General features: G+C 44.9%; 1 protein-coding gene across 2 annotated transcripts in view; it reads left to right on the top strand.

The window, feature by feature from the left end:
• Positions 1 to 377: 377 nt before the first annotated feature.
• Positions 378 to 18,657, top strand: part of GALNT18 (polypeptide N-acetylgalactosaminyltransferase 18) — a gene marked incomplete at both ends in the record, with an annotated part of 326,966 nt that continues 308,686 nt past the window's right edge. For both annotated transcript variants that reach the window (XM_080707751.1, XM_080707750.1), the window contains one exon: positions 378 to 612. In XM_080707751.1, the coding sequence (XP_080563877.1) occupies positions 378 to 612 (235 nt within the window). The remainder of the gene's footprint in view (positions 613 to 18,657) is intronic.

The following is an 18,657-nucleotide window of genomic DNA, read 5'->3' as shown; positions in this document are numbered from 1 at the left end:
GCCAAGGCAGCCGGCGCTGGGGATGGGAAGCGGCGCGGCCGCGGACCCAGACAGTGGCAAAGTTTCCCAGACGTGTGTATCGGGGCGTGTGGCTGCCGGCCACCCGTGATAGCTCTGGGAAGGGCTCAGGGATTTTTAATTTGGGGGAAAAATCCACCCCATTTCCTTTGTCAGTTTTGTCTCTCCCGGTCGCTGCAAGCTGCAAACTTGGCCATAGCGGCTCCACTGCCGGCGGACCAGGCTTTGGATAACCTCTGGACTCAGGTGCCGGGGCGCCCCGCAGCCCCGGGAGTGCTCGAGGGTCCGAGCGCGGGGGAGATCGGGGCGCGCTGCAACGAGGGGCCCCCGGGAGCTCTATATGGAGGAGGGAGCCCAGAATGGTGTGTACCAGGAAGACCAAAACTTTGGTGTCCACTTGCGTGATCCTGAGCGGCATGACCAACATCATATGCCTGCTTTACGTGGGCTGGGTCACCAACTACATCGCCAGCGTGTATGTGCGGGGGCAGGAGCCGGCGCCCGACAAGAAGCTGGAGGAAGACAAAGGGGACACTCTGAAGATTATTGAGCGGCTGGACCACCTGGAGAATGTCATCAAGCAGCACATCCAAGGTATGGGCTCCCCCGGAAACTTAGGCGGTCCGCGAAGGCCCTGGAGTGCCCAGTGCCGCGCCCGGTGCGCTGCTGCTCATCCGCCGAGTGATGGGCGCTCTGGGGCCGCCGCAGGTAGCAGGTGGCTGCGTGTACGTGTGGGAGCCTCAGGGTCAGCGAGCTTTCCCAGGGCACACGTGTGTACGCGGGGCTGCACGCGAGGGTGTGGGCAGCTCGCTGTCGGTATGGGGGCGCGCTGCGCACGTGTCCAGATGTGCCTGTGACAGCAGGTTGGTTGCTCGCAGGCTTTCAGGATCGCACACAAGTCCAGCTTAGAGTGGTGTGGTGTGTGTGTGTGTGTGTGTGTGTGTGTGTGTGTGTGTGTGTCCAAGACAAGTGTGAGTGCAAAGGAGCTCATTTGGCTACTGTGAGGGACAGATGAGATGCCCGCACGACCCTAGCTGCTGGCATTTAGAACCCACAGGCTGCGGGACAGCCCAGGCTAGGAAAATTGCATCGCCCCAGCGCCAGTCTCCCGTGCTCGGTCTCCAGGTTATTGGGAATACATCCATAGTTGGGGGGCTGCTTAAACCACTAGCGATCCTCACCTCCACCGCAGCCGGCAGGTCCAGACCGCCCCCCTCCAACCCACCCCAGAACCCAGGTGTCAAAGCCAAGAAAAAGCGTTGGATCTTGTGTTGTGCTCTGCCCACTGCGGTGGCGCCCACGCCCAGGACCAAAAGAACCCGCCCTGGGCTGCGCCTTAGCGGCGGAGCCGCCCAGGACCAGCGCAGGCCAGTCCTCCGGTAGCTCCACTCCCAAGCCGGGGAGCCGCTGGGGCGGAGGGACAGATCCACACCGGGTGGGCCTAGAGTCCAAGGCTGTGCCTGCTGGGTGCGGGAGGGCAGGGAGCTGAGCACACTCCGAGGCACCTGGGAGGTAAACAAGCTGTCAAAGGGAACAGCTGGAGTTCAGGAGTTCGGTGGAGCCGGGTGTACTTACACAGCCCATCTCTCACAAGCTCTCACTTTTTTTGTTTGTTTGTTTTGTTGCCTCCTGGCACCCCTTGTTTTCCACTAGGCATCAGAGCTTCTTTAAGGGCAGGGTTCAGCCTAGTTCACCTGTAGCCCTGGCAAGCACCCAGCACCGGGCCAGCACAAGGCAGACCCTGGTGATGCTGGGTGCAATTGAAGGTGCCTCCCCCAGGGGCTCTGTCTCCTTTATACGTGGGTGTCTGTATTCCCACTCGCACCTGCTGCCCTTGCCGGAGTGAGATCTACTCTGTCTAAATCTGGTGTATTTCTCCGCGGGATGAACAGTTAGTTCCTGCCCTGGGAAGGCTCAGCCAGGTTCAGGTGAGTGCAGGAGAAGGTGTCCTTATCCATTGTGCATCCTGTCTAATGACTTAGAAAACCAAGCCATAGGATTTGATGCTTCCTAGGAAGAGAAACAACTGATAGCTGCCTCTTCAGCCCTGCCTATGCCTGTTAACCTGGCCCTGGATTTGGCGACCATATTATCTATCTGATGGCTGCCTGTTGCTGTGATTTCATAACTGTCATTTTTCCATCCCTAGGGTTTGGCCTGACAATTTATCATCATTAGAAATACCATATTTGCCTCAGGGCTTCTCAGAATGTTCTCTGGGAAACACAAAGCTGAATGCCTTACTTTTTACACTTCCAGTTTGCCCACAGACTTAGATTTTTCATTCCCATGCTCTGTGAGTATGTACCTGTGTTCAAAATGTGTCTCTTGTGTCTTTCTTTCTGTTCTGAAAGTGAGTAAGAGCAATTGGGAAGCATTGAAGGGACCTCAGGAACTCCTGAACTCAGCACAATGGGCTCCAAACACACTGAATGTGGACTAGGTCACACGACTTATAAGGTTTTATATGAAAATGAATATGATGTCAAAGTTGAAAGAGCCTTTAAAACCAGGTATGGTGGCACTGGCTTGTAATTCTAGTACTTGGGAGGCTGAGACAGGAGGATCACGTGGGTTTGTGGCCAGCTTCAGTGACTTAGTGAGGCCCTCCCCAACTTAGACTCTGTTTTTAAAAAAAAGTAGGGCTGGGGGTATAGCTCAGAAGTATAATGCCCTTGGGTTCAATCCCCAGTACTGAAAAAAAAATGAAGAAGAAAGAGCCTTTGAAGTATTCTCCCAGGAAATCTTATAATTATGTATTTAGAATTTTCAAATATATATCTGAAACAATTGAAGAAGAGTGGAGATGGGTACAAAAATGGTAAAAAAAATGATAACAGAATGCTTACAATTTGAGTTGGCCCATTTTTCTTGTATATTTATAATGACTCATTTGGGTATTTAGAAATGACCTTAGTCTCAGGACAGAAAGGTCAAAGCCATCACTTCAGGGGGCTTACCTGATTGGTTGTGCCATGATGGTGTAGTGATGACCACAGCTCTCTCCATGGTGCCAAAGCCTTCCTGAGCTAATTAGGCTCACACAGATTGGGACTGGTCAAGTGCAGAGCTCTGAGGTGGAGGGAGGGACGATCAGACTCCTGTGTATCCTCTGTCAAGTTCCCTGTAGCCAGTAAAGTCTTTGGGTAATCCACTTGACTGAGCTAATAGGAGTGAGGGATTCTAAGAAGAGTTAAACATTATATAGCACCTATTATGTGTCAGGGCTTATTCTAAGAGCTTTGTGTATGTTGAATTATTTACTCCTCAAAATCTTATAGGGTAAGTAATATTTGCTCCATTTCTCAGATGTGGAAGCAGAGACATAGGATATGTAACTTGTGCAGGGTCAGGTCATGGTAAGTGGAAGTACAGGATTTAAGCTCAGCTAGTGTGGCTTCAGCCTCTTCTCCCTTCTCCTCCTCCTCCTCCTCCTCCTCCTCCTCCTCCTCCTCCTCCTCCTCCTCCTCCTCCTCCTCCTCCTCCTCTTTGTTTTAATTTTTTTTTTTTTGCAGTACTGGGGATGGAATCCAGGGGCATTCTACATCCCCAACCTGATTTTTTGTTCTTTATTTTGAAACAGGGTCTCACTGAGCTGTCCTCGAACCACGATCCTCCTGTCTCAGCCTCCCCAATGCAAGGATTACAACAGGTGCCACCACACCAGGCTCTTCTTCTTCATATATAAATCAGAGGTTTATTTTGACTCTCATTTCTGGAAGCTGGAAAGGTAGCAGCATTGGGTGGTTTGCTAGTCCTTTGTTTCCCAGAGTCTGTGTTTTAATCCATACACTATACTGATTTCTAACTGGGCCAGAGGGCCACAGGGCAACCATGCTTTCCTGGAGTCTGTTGACAATGGTGGTACTGGACAGTAGACTGTTTCAGAGGGTAGTGAAGGAATGATGGAGTAGCTTTTCTACCTGAAGATGCTTTCCGTAAATAAACTCAGGAAATTCTGGGTTTTGTTGTTTCTTGAAGAAGGACAGAGGTTACATCGCTTAACCAATGCTTGTTGACCACCCGGGGCAGAGTGTAGGTGCTGGATGGACAAGCAGGTGAACGAATTTGTACATGGAGCCAATGGCCAGTGGGCCAATTAGTGGTCACTCTCCAAAGGCTATGTTTTGCTTTGGACTCTTGCTCAGGCTCCTTTTTTCTTTGAAAGGAAAGTTGTCCCGGAAACTCCAAATGTCACAAAATGTTCTGCAGGATGTTCAGTAGGACTTGCAATTAGAAGAGGCTTTGGAGCGTCACCCTGGAGATCTGTTCTAGTCATGACTGAAAAGTTTATTTTCCTCTTGAGGAGTGCAGTGATATTTCACTTTAATTTGTTTTCTGATTGAATGGTTTAATTAGATGGCGTATGGTAATCTCTTGGGAATTTAAATTGTATTTTTTAGATTTTTTTATAAAATCAAATAGATGTTAAATGAATTGGTGGATAACTTTAGATATCTTATTTTTTAATTGATTATTAATTTACTTTCTGGTACTGGGGATTGAACCCAGGAATATTCAGCCTCTGAACTACACCCCCAAGGCCTTTTCTTACTTTTTATTTTTCATTTCATTAATTTATTTTATTTATTTATTGTGTGTGTGTGTGTGTGTGTGTGTGTGTGTGTGTGTGTAGTATGTGTATATGTGGTGCTGGGGATGAAACCTAGGGGCATTCTACCTCCAAGCTATACCCACAGACTTATTTTATTCTTAAGTTTGAAACAGGGGCTCACTAAGTTGTGGAGGGCCCCACATATTTCTGAGGCTGGCCATGAACCTGTGATCGCCTGTTTAAGCCTCCCAAGTACTAGGATTTTTATTTTTAAATAGGATCTGGCTAAGTTGCTGAGGCTGGCCTGTGATCATTCTGCCTAAGCCTCCCCAAGTACTGGGATTACGGGCATGTGCCACCACGCCTGGCTGAAAACTTCAGATTTTTAAAGCAAGCATCCTGACAGTTTGGAAACACAAAATAAATATTAGTACAAGTTCAATCACAGGACCTTAGGTCTTGCTTGAGGTGGTGAGATGGATGAAGGAGAGAATTTGCTAAAGGAAGACTTAATGTTGGAAAACATGGGAAAGAAAAATGTTGATTTGTTTCCTATGTTGGAAATCTAGTATAAAGAAAATGGCTTTCTCCTTTTCTTGTATCTTTTTGAATCTATAAGAGAACAACTGTTTAAGAAAATAAAGTGTATAAAAGTATCCATGATTCATTCTATCCTAACAACTATTTGGCAATTTTGAATATTTCTTTATAGTTTTATCCACATGCTTTCATATTTAAGAAAGAAAGCGTAGTCATGATTTTTGTGTAATTTTGATTCTGCTTTTTCACTTTATATATTTTTTCATTTTTGCTACATAACCTGATGTGCTTATTTTCAAAAGACAATAGAATCCCTCTTGTTCAATGTAGTTGGATTTTAAGTTAGCCAGTTCACTGAAAAACTGGTTAAAGAAAAGAATAAAAGAAAATATTACATACACGTATTAGATACTCTTAGTGTTATTCAACATATACACCCATTAGCTTTGTTGTTGTTGTAGTACTGGGGATTGAACCCAGAGGCATTCTACCTCTGTTCTACACCCCTAGCCCTTTTTTGAATTTTAATTTTTAAAAAATTTGAAGCCAACTCAATCTAGGTTGCTTAGAGGCTGGCTAAGTTTCTGAGGCTAGTTGTTGTTGTACTATGGATTGAACCCAGGGGCATTCTACCTTTCAGCTACACCCTCAGCCTTATTTATATATGTACATAGTTTATATATACTTACTTACTCTTTCTGTGTTGAAGCAGGGTCTCACTAAGTAGCTTAGGGCCTTGCTAAATTGCTGAGGTTGGTCTTGAACCTGTGATCCTCCTGTCTCAGCCTCCCAAGTACTGGGGTTATGGGTGAGTCTTTTAACATCAAGGCAAAGCTTTTTCTTGGGGTGAATCTGCCAGTTGGTGTTCTCATTCTCCCTGTACCACCCACTCTCACTGTCCTCTTTATGAAGATTGGTTTCTAGTTCTGTTTTAAAATTCATTGGGAACTGAAAGGTGCTTGGGAAGCAACTCAGTGTTGTAGCCTATATTTTTATGATTTTTTGTCTAATGTTTGCAATGATTTTGTTATAATTTGATTGCTATTATGTGGCTACCTTGAATAGAGCCTTTTCTAACGCATTTACATTAATTTTCTTAGAAACAACCACTCACATTGTTTTAGTAGTCATATTTCATGGGTTTACATGATATGTAATTAAATCATGTGGTTACAGTGACAAGAACAAATAGTATAAACACCTTTGGGAGAAAATCCAGTGGATGGATTTGGATGGATTTGCTCCATAGTTAGAAGGAAGTGTGAGCAGGGGTCCTGGAAAAAGCCCAGAGGAATGGACAAAGTCATCCTAAATTTGTTTTAGAGAGGAAAAGGATAGCAAGTTTTGTCTTTAGGGTTGAGTGGAGGGTCTTTTCAGAGGACCTATACTATATTTTTAATAACTGCAGCCTATTCTACCATTAATATACCATTATTCATTCAACTACTTTCCTATATCTAATAAGCACATTTGTTTTATTATTATCATTGCAGCAGAAATGATCATCTTCACCTCCTGGGTTGTTTTTTCTTTTGGATTATTTTTAAGGATATATTTTCCAAGGTGGGATTACTACTGACTTAAAGAGTATGAAAATTTTAAGCTGGGTGTGGTGGCACACGCTTATAATTCCAGAGTTTGGGAGGCTGAGACAGGAGGATTGCACAGGTTCGAAGGCAGCCTCAGCTACTTAGTGAGGCTACCAGCAACTTAGACCCTGTTTCCAAATATAAAATAGGTCTGGGAGTATAGCCCAGAAGTAGAAAGCCCCTGGGTTCCACCCCCAGTACCACCGAAAAAAAGAGTATGAAATGCTTTGGTCTTTTGATCTGTTCTCCTTTGATCACTATAGAATTTGCTCTCCTCCCCACACACCCGTGTTTATTTTCATTATGTGGGATCTGTTTTTCTATTGGATGCTTGTTGTTTGTGATTTGTGTATTTCACATATATGTTTTAATTGGAGATATCTTAAATTAACCAAGAGAAACATACATTATGCCTGCATTATATATAACATTTATATATACACATATATATCATTTTTGCTTTAAATAGATGCCTTACAGCAGTGGCTTTCAAACTGTGACACCCCCCCCCCCAACACACTCCCAGGTGCTCCAAACTTGTAGGCGGTCTGATCTGGGGCCTGAGAGGCAGGAGGGTCATCAGGGGTCTCCTAGGCCCCTCCCATACCTGCTTCTGCCCCTCCCTGCATCTGATGTACTTCCTCTTTCATCTGTTTTATATTTGGTGTTCTGTAAAATATTTCATCTTCCAAAAGGCTATGCTTCTTAAAAAAGAAGGCTGAAAGTCACTGTTTTGTGAGAAAAGGAAAGATCAGAATGCTACATTTTTGTGACAGATGATGGTAGCATGAAGAATTCAAGAGAGCAAACAAGTCTAAAAGAAAATTGAATTCCTGGGTGGTGTTCTTATAACATCTATTTATTCTTCTGAATAGCATGATTAATAATGTATTACATTCTATGACTAATTTCTAAATCCATTATCTTACTTTTCTGAGTCAAGATCATCCCAACAATGGGATAAATGGGTTATTAACTGCATTTTGTTTCCCGAAAGTTTATTAGGCATATTATGTGCATATTAATGTACATTAGGGCCATAACAGCAGGTTGTGCACTATGATTATAAGACCTGTATGGTCCCCAAGAATCAGAAAATGTCCTAGGCATGAATATTTTTTTGCCCTCATAGCTGTTGGATGTCACCTGAACCTACTGGTGCCCTTATCTGCTCCTTGATGTGGCCAGGTTTGTGGAAAAGGGAATATAATGTTTGCTGAGCACTTGGAGTTGATTTGGGGAGAAGGTATCATTTAAACAGTGAAGCTATTTGTCTATGGCATGAACTGTGACATGCAAGATTATATTAGTAGCAGTGATTGATATTTGGAGAGTTCAGTGACAGGATTTAGGGTCGAGTCTAATTACCTTTGTTAATAACCCAGGACCACAGCTTCATGGAAAAGAAAAACCTTGCCAAAAAATACCACTCTTCCCTGTGGCCAAAGAATTTTCACTTTTAGCCAGAGGTGTGTAGGCTGTAAAATAAATGAATTCCACATTCTTTCCCACTCACTTGACATAAATTGTTATTTGCCCTTGATAAGTAGGTTGGTGTAGAATCTCAAGGAGAATTCAGAATGAAAAATGTTGGAGAGCCACTGTCTGCTTTTCTGCTTTGTGAGGGCTTCGAAGGTCAACTGAAGCCACTTGGGTTAGGCTGGTCTGGTTTTCCAAAGGTATTTATGGGATTCAGGGCTGCATGCACGGTTACTGGAGCATCTTCATTGCCGTCCTGCAGGATTTCTGACCTCACTTAACTTGGAAAGCTGAATGGATTACTGCCTTTCTATAGGGCTTCAGAGTCTCTTTAGGTCTGCTCTTCCTTTTCATTGCTCGGGTTCTATCCAGGAGTCAGGGACAGACCCACTGCCCCGTGGAGAAATATGTTGGAGGTCACTTCAACTGGGGGTTAGGTGGCACAGAAGGTCCTTTGGGGAGATAGCCAGCAGAGTATGTGTGGTGAATGTAGCCAGAAGGCAGCAAGGTGGCTTTGAGGAGACATAGGGTTATGCCTGAGTTTGGGGGGGCGGTAGACTCCATAAATGTTGGATGGGGACAAGTCAGGACAAGAAGCAGAGTGGCCAAGGTCTGTTGGGAGTGATCCAGAGTCAGAATTGTAAGCTATATCTTTTTATGCTAATCTTGACTATTTCTGGAAGGCTGGAGGATTCTGACTTGAATTTGGCAGGGATTTCCTTATTCTATGGCACTTACAGATCCCAGTGTGCCTTTGGGGTCAGAGCCAGCTCTATTCTACAATGCAGTGCTCGGTTGAGCAGAGGGATTCTCCATGCACGCCCCCCACACCTCCCACACATTTCCTTCAGATGCAGGGCATGTGTGGTAGGGCAGGCCAGGACCAGTGCACATCCCAACACATTGCATTCACAGTCACTCCATTCTGTTCTTTATCACTCAGGGAAACATATTAGTATGCAAGGGAATGCGATAACCTTGAAATCTCTTTAATTTATAAAGTTAATCATTCATAAGCTTTCATACTTAAGTTATTGTTAATAACAAATTACTACACAACTGTTCCAAAGAATGGCATGTTGTGGCAGAGAATGGGAACAGTTGCTGTTCTGGAATCTTCTCTGCAGATTTGTGCAACCTCTACAGACTCTGCTGAGTGCAGCCAACTGGAATTTTAAGCAAAAGGCTTCCTGGTTAGATGAATGCTGATGTTTTGGTAGCTTTTCTGGCTCCACAATTATGGATTAAAATATGTTGTTAGACAGATATCTCAGTGGGCATGCATTTCTGTGATGCAGCTCTCTTTCAACTGCCTGACATTGAATTTAGCAACAGTTTGTTTGGGGGGAGTTGAGGCTTCCTTAATTATGCTAGTTGAAATACCTAAATATCCATTTCCAATGAGGTATTGAGGGGTTCCTGTATGAAGCCCCTGCTAAAGTAATATTGGAGCCGACAGCTGTAATTAACTGGGCCATGTTTTATTGCCCCACTCCTCTAAGAGCTCACAAAAGTACAGTGTTTGGGAAGATCCAGGGAAATGGCATCTACATCCTTCTTCTGGGCACAGGCGAGAACAATGAGAAAAGAGGCCTAAGAAGGAGGTGTGGGATCAACTGGCATGAATGCCTTCATCCTCCCAGTGACCTGAGTTTGCGTCCTGGCGTGGAGCACCCTGATTACTCCTGTGGAATACTGCACCGTAACCAGCTCTGATGCCTTGTTGGGCTTCACCAGTCTGACTCGTCCAAATGTCTCTGTCCTCTGGGAATTTAAAGGCCATTGAGATTCCAGAGGAGCAGGAAGATAATTCAGGGTCCCTGGCAAGACAGGATTTGAGGCTTGGGGTAATAAGTGTCATGATAATGGCGTCTGGGGATTTAGGTGGACAGAATCAAAATTGTTTGGGCCAGTAAATATGAAAGGGAGGAAACTAAAGAGAGGTTTGAAGTGATGAATGAGAATTTTAGACAAATCATTGATTTATTTTATGAGCAAAAGGGACATAAAGAATTGAAGATTGATCGTACTGGGGAAGGGAGGAAGAGAACACTTGTGTGTGTGTCAGAGCCTGGGTTTGGTGCTGTCCATGGAGAATTACTATAGTATTTATTTTTAGTGGATAGACATACACATATATTTTGTGGTACTGGGGATTGAACCCAGGGATGTTCTACCTTTGAGCAACAACTCCAGCCCTTTTTAAATTTTCTGTTATGAAACAGGGTCTTAGTAGGTTTTCAAGAGTCTTTCTATGTTTCCAAGGATGATCTAGAATCTGCCATGTTTCTTTCCTCAGTTTCCCCAGTACTGGGATTACAGGTGTGCTTCATCACACCCACGTTCAGGAGGAGCTTCCTTCTGAACACGCCTCCAGGCCTATTTTTATTCTTTATTTTGAAACAGGGTCTCACTAAGTTGCAGAGGACCTCACTAAGTTGCTGAGGCTGGATGCAAGCCTGGGATCTTCCTGTCTCAGCCTCCCAAGTACTGGGATTACAAGTGTGCGTCACCACACCTGGCTCATTTCAATAATAAACCAACCCTCTGATTTGTTCTTGTTTCTAAAAGAGTATATAGAGGAAAGAAGAACTTGAGAGAATTATGATGCAGACCCTCCAACTCTGTAATGGGGCCAGGCTTATATATATATTCAGTTTTATCTTCATAACCCGTCAAGTTCTAGTGGTTTTCAGAAGTGAGGAAATTAAGACTTAGTGCATGCTTTGATTTTGGTTTGGATGTGTCCCCCAAGATTCCTTTGCTGGAAGTGTGGTGCTGTTGAAGTGGTGGAACCTGTAAAAGGTGGAGCCTAGCAGGAGTGATCAGATCATTGAAGGCCACACCCTTGGAATCCCAGGTAGTTCCTGGGAAAGCACACTGTTATGAAGAAAGCTAGGTGGCTCTTGATTCCTGCTTGCACATGATTGCTCGCTCCCCCTCACACATGTTCCCACTGTGAGACTTTCTACCATGATGTGAGGTAGCCAGAAGAAGAGGTGAAACCGTTGGGGCTGCCTGACCTTGGACTTTCAGCTTTCCAGACTATGAGCTAAATAGATCTCTTTTCTTTATTCATTACTGAACCTCAGGTTTTTCGTGATAGCACAGAAAATGAACTGATGCGGAGAGTTTATCCAAGATCACAGGGCTGATGGATGATGGAGCCTGGAAGGGAAACTTTCTCCAAAATCTATGGTCTCTACAGAATAGAAAAGAAGATTTCATATGGAGCAGGATGGGAGATCACAATACCAAAGACTTTCTAAGGAAACTCGGAGGCTACAGAGCAAGTGGGAGACTGCCAAGAGAAGGAGCCAGACAGGTGGTTAGAGTTGCCCTTGTGTCAGCAAGGACTCCTGAGGTTAGGGTGGGCAGAGGGAGAGGCCTTGCTGCAGAAAGGTGAGTGGAGTGGAGTGCCACAGCAGAGGCCAAGGAGAACTTTGCTCTTGGATCATTGGGGGGCACTGTTCCAGCTGTTTCCAGAAGTCACTCACAGTCCACCTGGGATGTTTTCACACCCATGGGGTGCCAGGCACGGTAGCTCTGTTTTCCTGTGCATAGTCACACGTCTTCCAGGCTGACCAGTTTGTCCTGGTTTGCCCCAGACTTTCCCTGTTATAAAATGGGAAGTCCTGGGCCAACCTAGATGGCTGGTCACCCTCCTCTCACAGTGGTGAATTCTGTTTCATGGTAATTCCTAGCAGCAGGGCAAAAATAGCCCTCTGCTGGCACCGCACCTGTCCTCCGCTCTTTGCCCTTGAGTGCTGACTTTGCCCAAGAGATGTGAGAAGACAGTGAGGGTCCCAGCAGCCCCTGCCCCACTCTTCCTGCCCACACAGGCTGCCTCCTCTCTCCTTTGTTATTCATTCTGCCTTGGCACTCTCTGTTTTTAGCTGTCTGAGCCTCTCAGGATTTGGAAAGGAAGAAACAATTGCTGTAAAGGAAAGCTCTAATAAAGTGGTTTGGGCACAAAACATCAGCAGCTGTTTATTTGCCCAAAACAGTAGGAGTCCGTATTAATAACCTTGTGAGTTATGTGTTGGGAAGTTAAAAGTAAGCAAAAATCTTACTGGAGACCAGCAATGAGACTCCATTCCTTTATTGAACTAATCTCTCTTCCTGTTTATGCTGGTGGCATTTCTGTTATCCATGTGGAAGATCCTTTTTGATCTTCCCCTGCAGATGTGTTTGGCTGGCCCTTGGTCAGCATCCCAAGACAGGGGAGCTTTCTGATTTCTCTTTATTGCAGTTTAATGTTTGGTATTTATGTGGCTCCTGCTTCAAAGTATTTCAACAAGTGGGACAGACTTTGTCTAATTAATCTTTGTATTTCCCCAGTGGGAGAGAGGGAGCCACAAGGGAATGGGAGGGGACAAGGAGGCTTTGCCTGCCTGGCAGTTCCCAGCCTTCCTTGGGTATCTTTCACGTTGAATGTGTCTTACACTTCTAAATCTAAAAAAAAATTTTTTTGGACTAGAGATTTAACCCAGGGGCATTCTACTTCTGAGCTACACCCCCTAGCCCTTTTTATTTTGAAAAGGGTTCTTGCTAGGTTGGTGATAGTCTCACTAAGTTGCTAGGACTGGTCTCAAAATTTGACTCAGCCTCCTAAGTGCTGAGTTTACAGGCATGCACCACCATGCCCAGCTAAATCTCATTTTTTTTTTTTTTTTGGCAGAACTGGAGATTGAGCTCTAGGGCATTCTACCTCTGAGCTACACCCCTCCAGCCTGTTTTTATTATTTATTTTGAAACAGGATCTCACTAAATTGCAGAGGACCTCACTAAGTTGCTGAGGCTGGCTGCAAACCTGCGATCCTCCTGTCTCAGCCTCCAAAGTACTGGAATTACAAATGTGGGCCACCACACCTGGCTCATTTCAATAATAAACTAATCTTCTGATTAGCTTTAATTTCTAAAAGAGTGTATAGAGGAAGTAGAGCTTGTGAGAATTATGATGTAGACCCTTCAACTCTGTAATGGAAATCCAGGCTTAAACTTTTTTCCTTATGGAACCTTGGGAATAATATTAGTAGGGAAACTCAATGGAAAGTGGATAGCAGAGACTTTTTATCAATGATCCAAAAATCTATAAAAAATGGAACCAGTGAGGAAGGGCTACAGAAAGAGATCTGAACTCATCCAGAGAAGAGACGGGAAGAGGAAGGAATTGGTATATGGTGAGCATCTATTTTGTGCTAAGGGCTATGCATTGTCTTCTCCTTTGAGCCTCCTGAGCAACCCTGGGGGATGGTTTTATTATCCTGTTTTAAGGCTCAGTGATTGTAATTAATTTGTCCAAGGTGAAACATCTATAAGAAATAAGACCTCAATTGAACCCCTTCACAGGGGCCCTCTTGTTTTCTGCCCCAGTGATATTGATCAAGAGCAAACATGCTCAGTCTTTCTCTCAGCAGCAAGGCTGCAGATGAGACTGGGAGACACATTCTTGAGGGCAGTGAGGCCCCGAATGGGTACCGAGTGACTGTGGTGGTGATCTCCCTCTCGGGGGATGCAGGAAGATGTCTGGCCAGGAGCCCACCTGGACTCAGCCCCCTACAGGCTGAGGAAGGCCCCAGGTGTGGCTCTTGCAGCCAGTGGTGGTGCTTCTCCTAGGAGAGGACTTGGCAGAAGATAGTCTTCTCTACTCATGCAGACTGCAGCTTCATTTGGAAGTCTTCTAGGCTGAGGGCATGGAGTCCTGTAGGGAACCACAGAGGGCACTACTATACCTGGAGGGAGCAAGGTGCATGCCAGGCCTGCTAGAAATTTCTCATTGAACCAAATGTAGAGCATCTGTGGGTGATGGACCATAAGGCTGGCATTGCTTACTGGGGCTTGGGAATGGGCAGAAATGAATGACCACAGTGGTTGGGTAAACTTCAGGTGCACCCAGGAGTTCCTGTTCTCCCCCATTTTGGCTGCAAGTTTAACAGTGGCCTGGGATGCACTTCTACCTTCTCTTGGTTGGCTGCTCACATCCTTCCCTTGCTTCGATCAATAAGCATTTATTGAGCACCTAGTAAGAGGGAAGGATGTATCAGTGGAACAGACACAGACATGAAGGGGTTGCAGGAAAATAAAGTGTCCAGAGCTGTCTGTAAACAACACTTACAGAAGGTGAGATGTGATCCATGTGCATGTCTAGCAGAGTACCAGGTGGAGGGAGGGAAGCCAGTGTAAAGACACTGTGGCTGGAATGTGCTTGGTATGCTTGAACAGCACTGGGGTATCCAAAGTGGTTATAGATGTGTGACGGTGGAGAATGGGATGGGGCTGAGGTCAGGAAGGGGCTGGCTGGGGAGCTGATTGTGCAGCCTTGAAGGGAATTGTGGGAGGCATGTTCTGGAAGGACTGGGGAGCTACTGGAGGGGCTAAGTAGAGAGGCACATTTTAAAAAATATAATTCCAGGCTGTTCTGTGGCGAGCTCACCTGTGCTGGCTGGGCACATTGTCAGGTGTGGTGCAGGGTGACAGAATGCATTTGTCACCCTCCTTTACTTTGAGGAGCACAGAGCCAGGCCACAAACAGTACACAGAGCACGGGAGGATCTTTTGCAGTTAACTTAAGGAAAGTTCAAAGGGAATTCTGGGAAAGCAAGTCCTGAGAACTGACTTCAGGGAAGAATGGGGACGTGCGACACATTTCTGAAGAATGAGAAGGATTCTCAGGACTGGGGTAGGGAGGATGTGGAGAGGGCAATTCGATGATTAATAAAACCAACAGTTATCTTGAAGAAAGAAACCGGAGTCCTACTAACACAGGGGGGAAAGAGCATGCAGGCAGGAGCAATGGAATCAGCACTGCCAGGGACAGGGTGGGTGGTGGCCTCCTCGGGCAGGTCTCTTCATCTCTAGTGCCTCAGTTTCTCTGACTGCAGAAGTGAAGACCTTTACTCCTTAACCATGCAGGATTGTTGTGCTGATCATATGAGGCTGCTGAGGAGGGCTCCCCATCCCACAGATCAGGATTTGTGAGGTGGAGATAGGAGGATTGCAAGTTTGAGGCCAGCCTCAGCAACTTAGTGAGGCTCTGTTTCAAAATAAAAAATAAAAAGTGCTGAGAGTGTAGCTTAGAGGTAGAAGCTCCTGGGTTTGCCCAGCACCAAGAAAGAAAAGAAAAGAAAAGAAAAGAAAAGAGAAGAGAAGAGAAGAGAAAAGAAAGAAAGAAAGAAAGAAAGAGGGAGGGAGGGAAGGAAAAAAGGAAGGAAAGAAGGAAGGGAAGAAGTAAGTAAGTCAGGAATATATTTTTGGGTAGTAGACGATCACAGTTGAGCCCCATTTTGGTACCATTAGTTAGAATTTCTCCAGTATAATCAAGCCTGAGTTGGACATAAGTTAGATTTCAAGCACCCAACTGATGCTAATGATATCTCAGTTGAGATGGTGTGGAAGATCTGCTTAGGTCTTAGGGCAACTGACCACTGACCTGTAGCTTTGGTGACCTGCCTTTGTTTGTGGAGACATTTGTGTTTTGCAAAACCCACTTAGAGTTGGGGTATGCAGCAGGCAATGTCGGGAATGGGCGTGCTGGTTAGAATCTGGGCTCCAGAGAGATTGTGCAAAGTGTCCAGCTACCTGGCTGGAGAGTCCCCTTTCCTACTTCTTTAGTGGAGAGAGTCTTCCTAGAAGAAACGTGTCTTTTCTTCCATCTCGACCTCCAAACTGAATGGTGTCCACATCAGCCCATCTTCCTGCCAGAGTGGATTTGATTTAGTTCAGAGCAATGGAACTTAAAATTTTAGTGTCAGGCAGGAAGGTGTGATTTAAGACAATTGTCAGGAAGATTCAATTTAATCTTTTCTACCTTCCTTCTCTACAAATTTCACATTTTGTTGTATGATATAATTTTAATATATATTTTTTACAACTCAGAAGTAGATGTAGTTTCATTTTGAGAAGATGTACTCTGCATTCCTTAAAGTACTTATCTATTAAAGTCCTGTTACAAAAGATCCTTTTCTTCTGTGGGCAGAAAATGAAAGATCCAAACTTTGCTTTTTCTAACTAGATAATTGTAGTAAATCATGAAACTTCCTATAAACAAACTGTTTCTTAATTGATTGGCATGGGCTGTTTTGGCTACTTGTCAATAAGAAGACAGTTACCTTCATAAAACAATAAAATAATTATTATATTTCACCTAAAACCAAACAATTATAAATTTTGAATGTTTTTTTAACAAGAGCCTGTTGTTTTTTTAAATAGGTGTATTTTTTAGTTTATACCTGCTTTAGAGATACAGAAAGTATGCATTGATTTTTATAAGTCAACAATTAGATGTCTTATCATTGAGGTCAATATTAGAAACTTGCAGTGTTGTGCAGCTCAGTGCAGTAATTCCCTCTTTCCTTATATCTTAGCAAGGAACGGTGAGCCTTCTGCTTTTTTGCAGTTCCCAAGTCCTCTCACTTGTGAAGGAAGGCTCTTGTCTGAAGGATTTTTAGTTAGAACCAGAACGTGGTAGCTTTGGAAGAACTATCAGTATCCTCTGGCTCAGATTCTTTGCCAAAAAGGTTACACAACTTGGTAAAACCCTCAAGGTCCTTTTGCAAGATCCTGGAGACTCTGAGATGAGGATTAAGTGGCCCCCAGTCTAAGTCTACAAAGTCTTCCTGTAAATCCAGCTATGTTCCTCAATCTTAGGAGAAACAGCTACAGTGGGAAGGTCACTCCTTAGTTGTGTACTCTCAGATGAAGCCAGAGACAAGTGAATGGGGCAGCCTTTTCAGATCCTTTTTTGAATGGGGTATTTTATCCCTTATCTATCTCTGGATGCTATGCTTTGCCCACCTGGGATCACTGCAGGCTTACAGACATAGCACTGTTGACCAGCTCCTGACCTTGGGTCCAAGCAGTGCATGGTGGCTCCATGTGGTACAGCTTCTGTGTCTGGGAACAGAGCTTTTTTCCCAGCCTTTCAAACCAGAATAGTAATGCAGACAGAGGGGATGCAGAGATTTTGTGCCAAACAGAGGAATGAGAATAAATTGACATTTACTAGTGTGTTTGTTAGGCAGCTTTCCATTACTTTAGCAAAATACCTGGACAATCATCTTAAAGGCAGAAAAGGGTTATTTTGGCCCCAACGCTTTGGAGGTTTCAGTGCAAGCTTGGTTGGCTCCATTGCTTTGGGTATGTCGTGAGGCAGCACATCATGGTGGATTATGTGGTGGAGCAAAGCTGTTTACATCCTGGTGACTGGGAAGGGGGGAGAGAGGAGAGCTGAGGTCCCAATATTTCTTGCAGCAGCACAATCCCATGACTTAACTTCCTTCCGCTAGATCCCACCTCTTAAAGATCCCAGCACCTTCCAGTGTTGTTGTAGGGGACCAAGTCTTCAACGCATGAGCCTTTGGGGGATAATTAAGATCCAAATTAGAGTAGTTGGGCACATTAATGTTTGCCACTGCTTAATCTACTTTATATTATTTAATATTTAAAATAAACCTGTAAGATTGTTAGCCCCTTTTCCAGATGAGAAAATTGTACTGTAACTATTGATTTTCTTTTCTATTCGGCCGTGGGTTTCTTGAAGGTGGAGATTGGGTATTATTATTATTTTTCCACTTTTGCAGTGATTTACATCAGTGCAAGGTATGTAAAAGGAGTAAGGAGGTGTTTGTTAAGTGAGCAAATGAAATTCCTGAAGCTCCCAGGAAGATGTGACATAAGGATTCATGTCTTTGGTTTTGAGGCTGTCTGGAAGAAAAGTCAGGAGACCCAAAGCCAGTCCTCATCCTGCCAGGCTGGGATGGCTCCCACCAGGCTCTGTCATGCAGTGGGCCTCTTCTGAGTTGAAGGCAGGAACACCCATGGGGGGCTCTGGGAGACTTTCCCACAGCACTTCACAGCTTCCCCTGCTGTCTTGAGGTTTAATAAAAGGGAAACCACAGTTTGGTGGTGCGTGTGTGAGAGTGCGCAGGACAAGCTTGTCTACACTGAGACCCTCCAGGAACTAGCTGGTGAGACAAGCCTGAAGCCTTCAGGGACCCTCGATGTCTTCATTTTAATAAAGCTGTCACTTGTGGTCACTTTCAAACTGAAGCAATCTTGTGTATAAGAAGGGGGGCAGGGATCATGCTGTATCCGAAGCAAAGAGTACGGCCGCTTTGGATGCAGCTGAGCCAGCCCTGTGGCTTCCAGAGGAGGGATGGGGCTGTGGTCATTTTAACTGATACCCAAAGAGTCAGCAGAGAGAAGCATAACTTACCTTCCATAAAGGATGAAGATTTCTTGGTCTCTGGGACTAAGGGAAGGCTGGCCTTAGGTGCTCCCTCTGAAGTGGCAGTGATCCCACATCTATCATCACCGAGGCCTGTGAAAACCGCAGATTCCTCCATCTCCAGGTGTCCCCAGGATGGTGATGACAAGTTTGGCTTTGCTCTGGCACAATCAGGAAAGAGGTGGCAGAATCACCAGCAGAGAGGGCCAGGGGAGGGGCCTTGCTGTCTGTCTTGGGAGGTTCCTGGA

This window comes from Muscardinus avellanarius (assembly GCF_963383645.1).
Source record: "Muscardinus avellanarius genome assembly, chromosome: 1".
Taxonomy (NCBI): Eukaryota; Metazoa; Chordata; class Mammalia; order Rodentia; family Gliridae; genus Muscardinus; species Muscardinus avellanarius.
The sequence above is the reverse complement of the archived record's forward strand: the minus strand, read 5'-3'. Positions and strand labels throughout refer to the sequence as shown.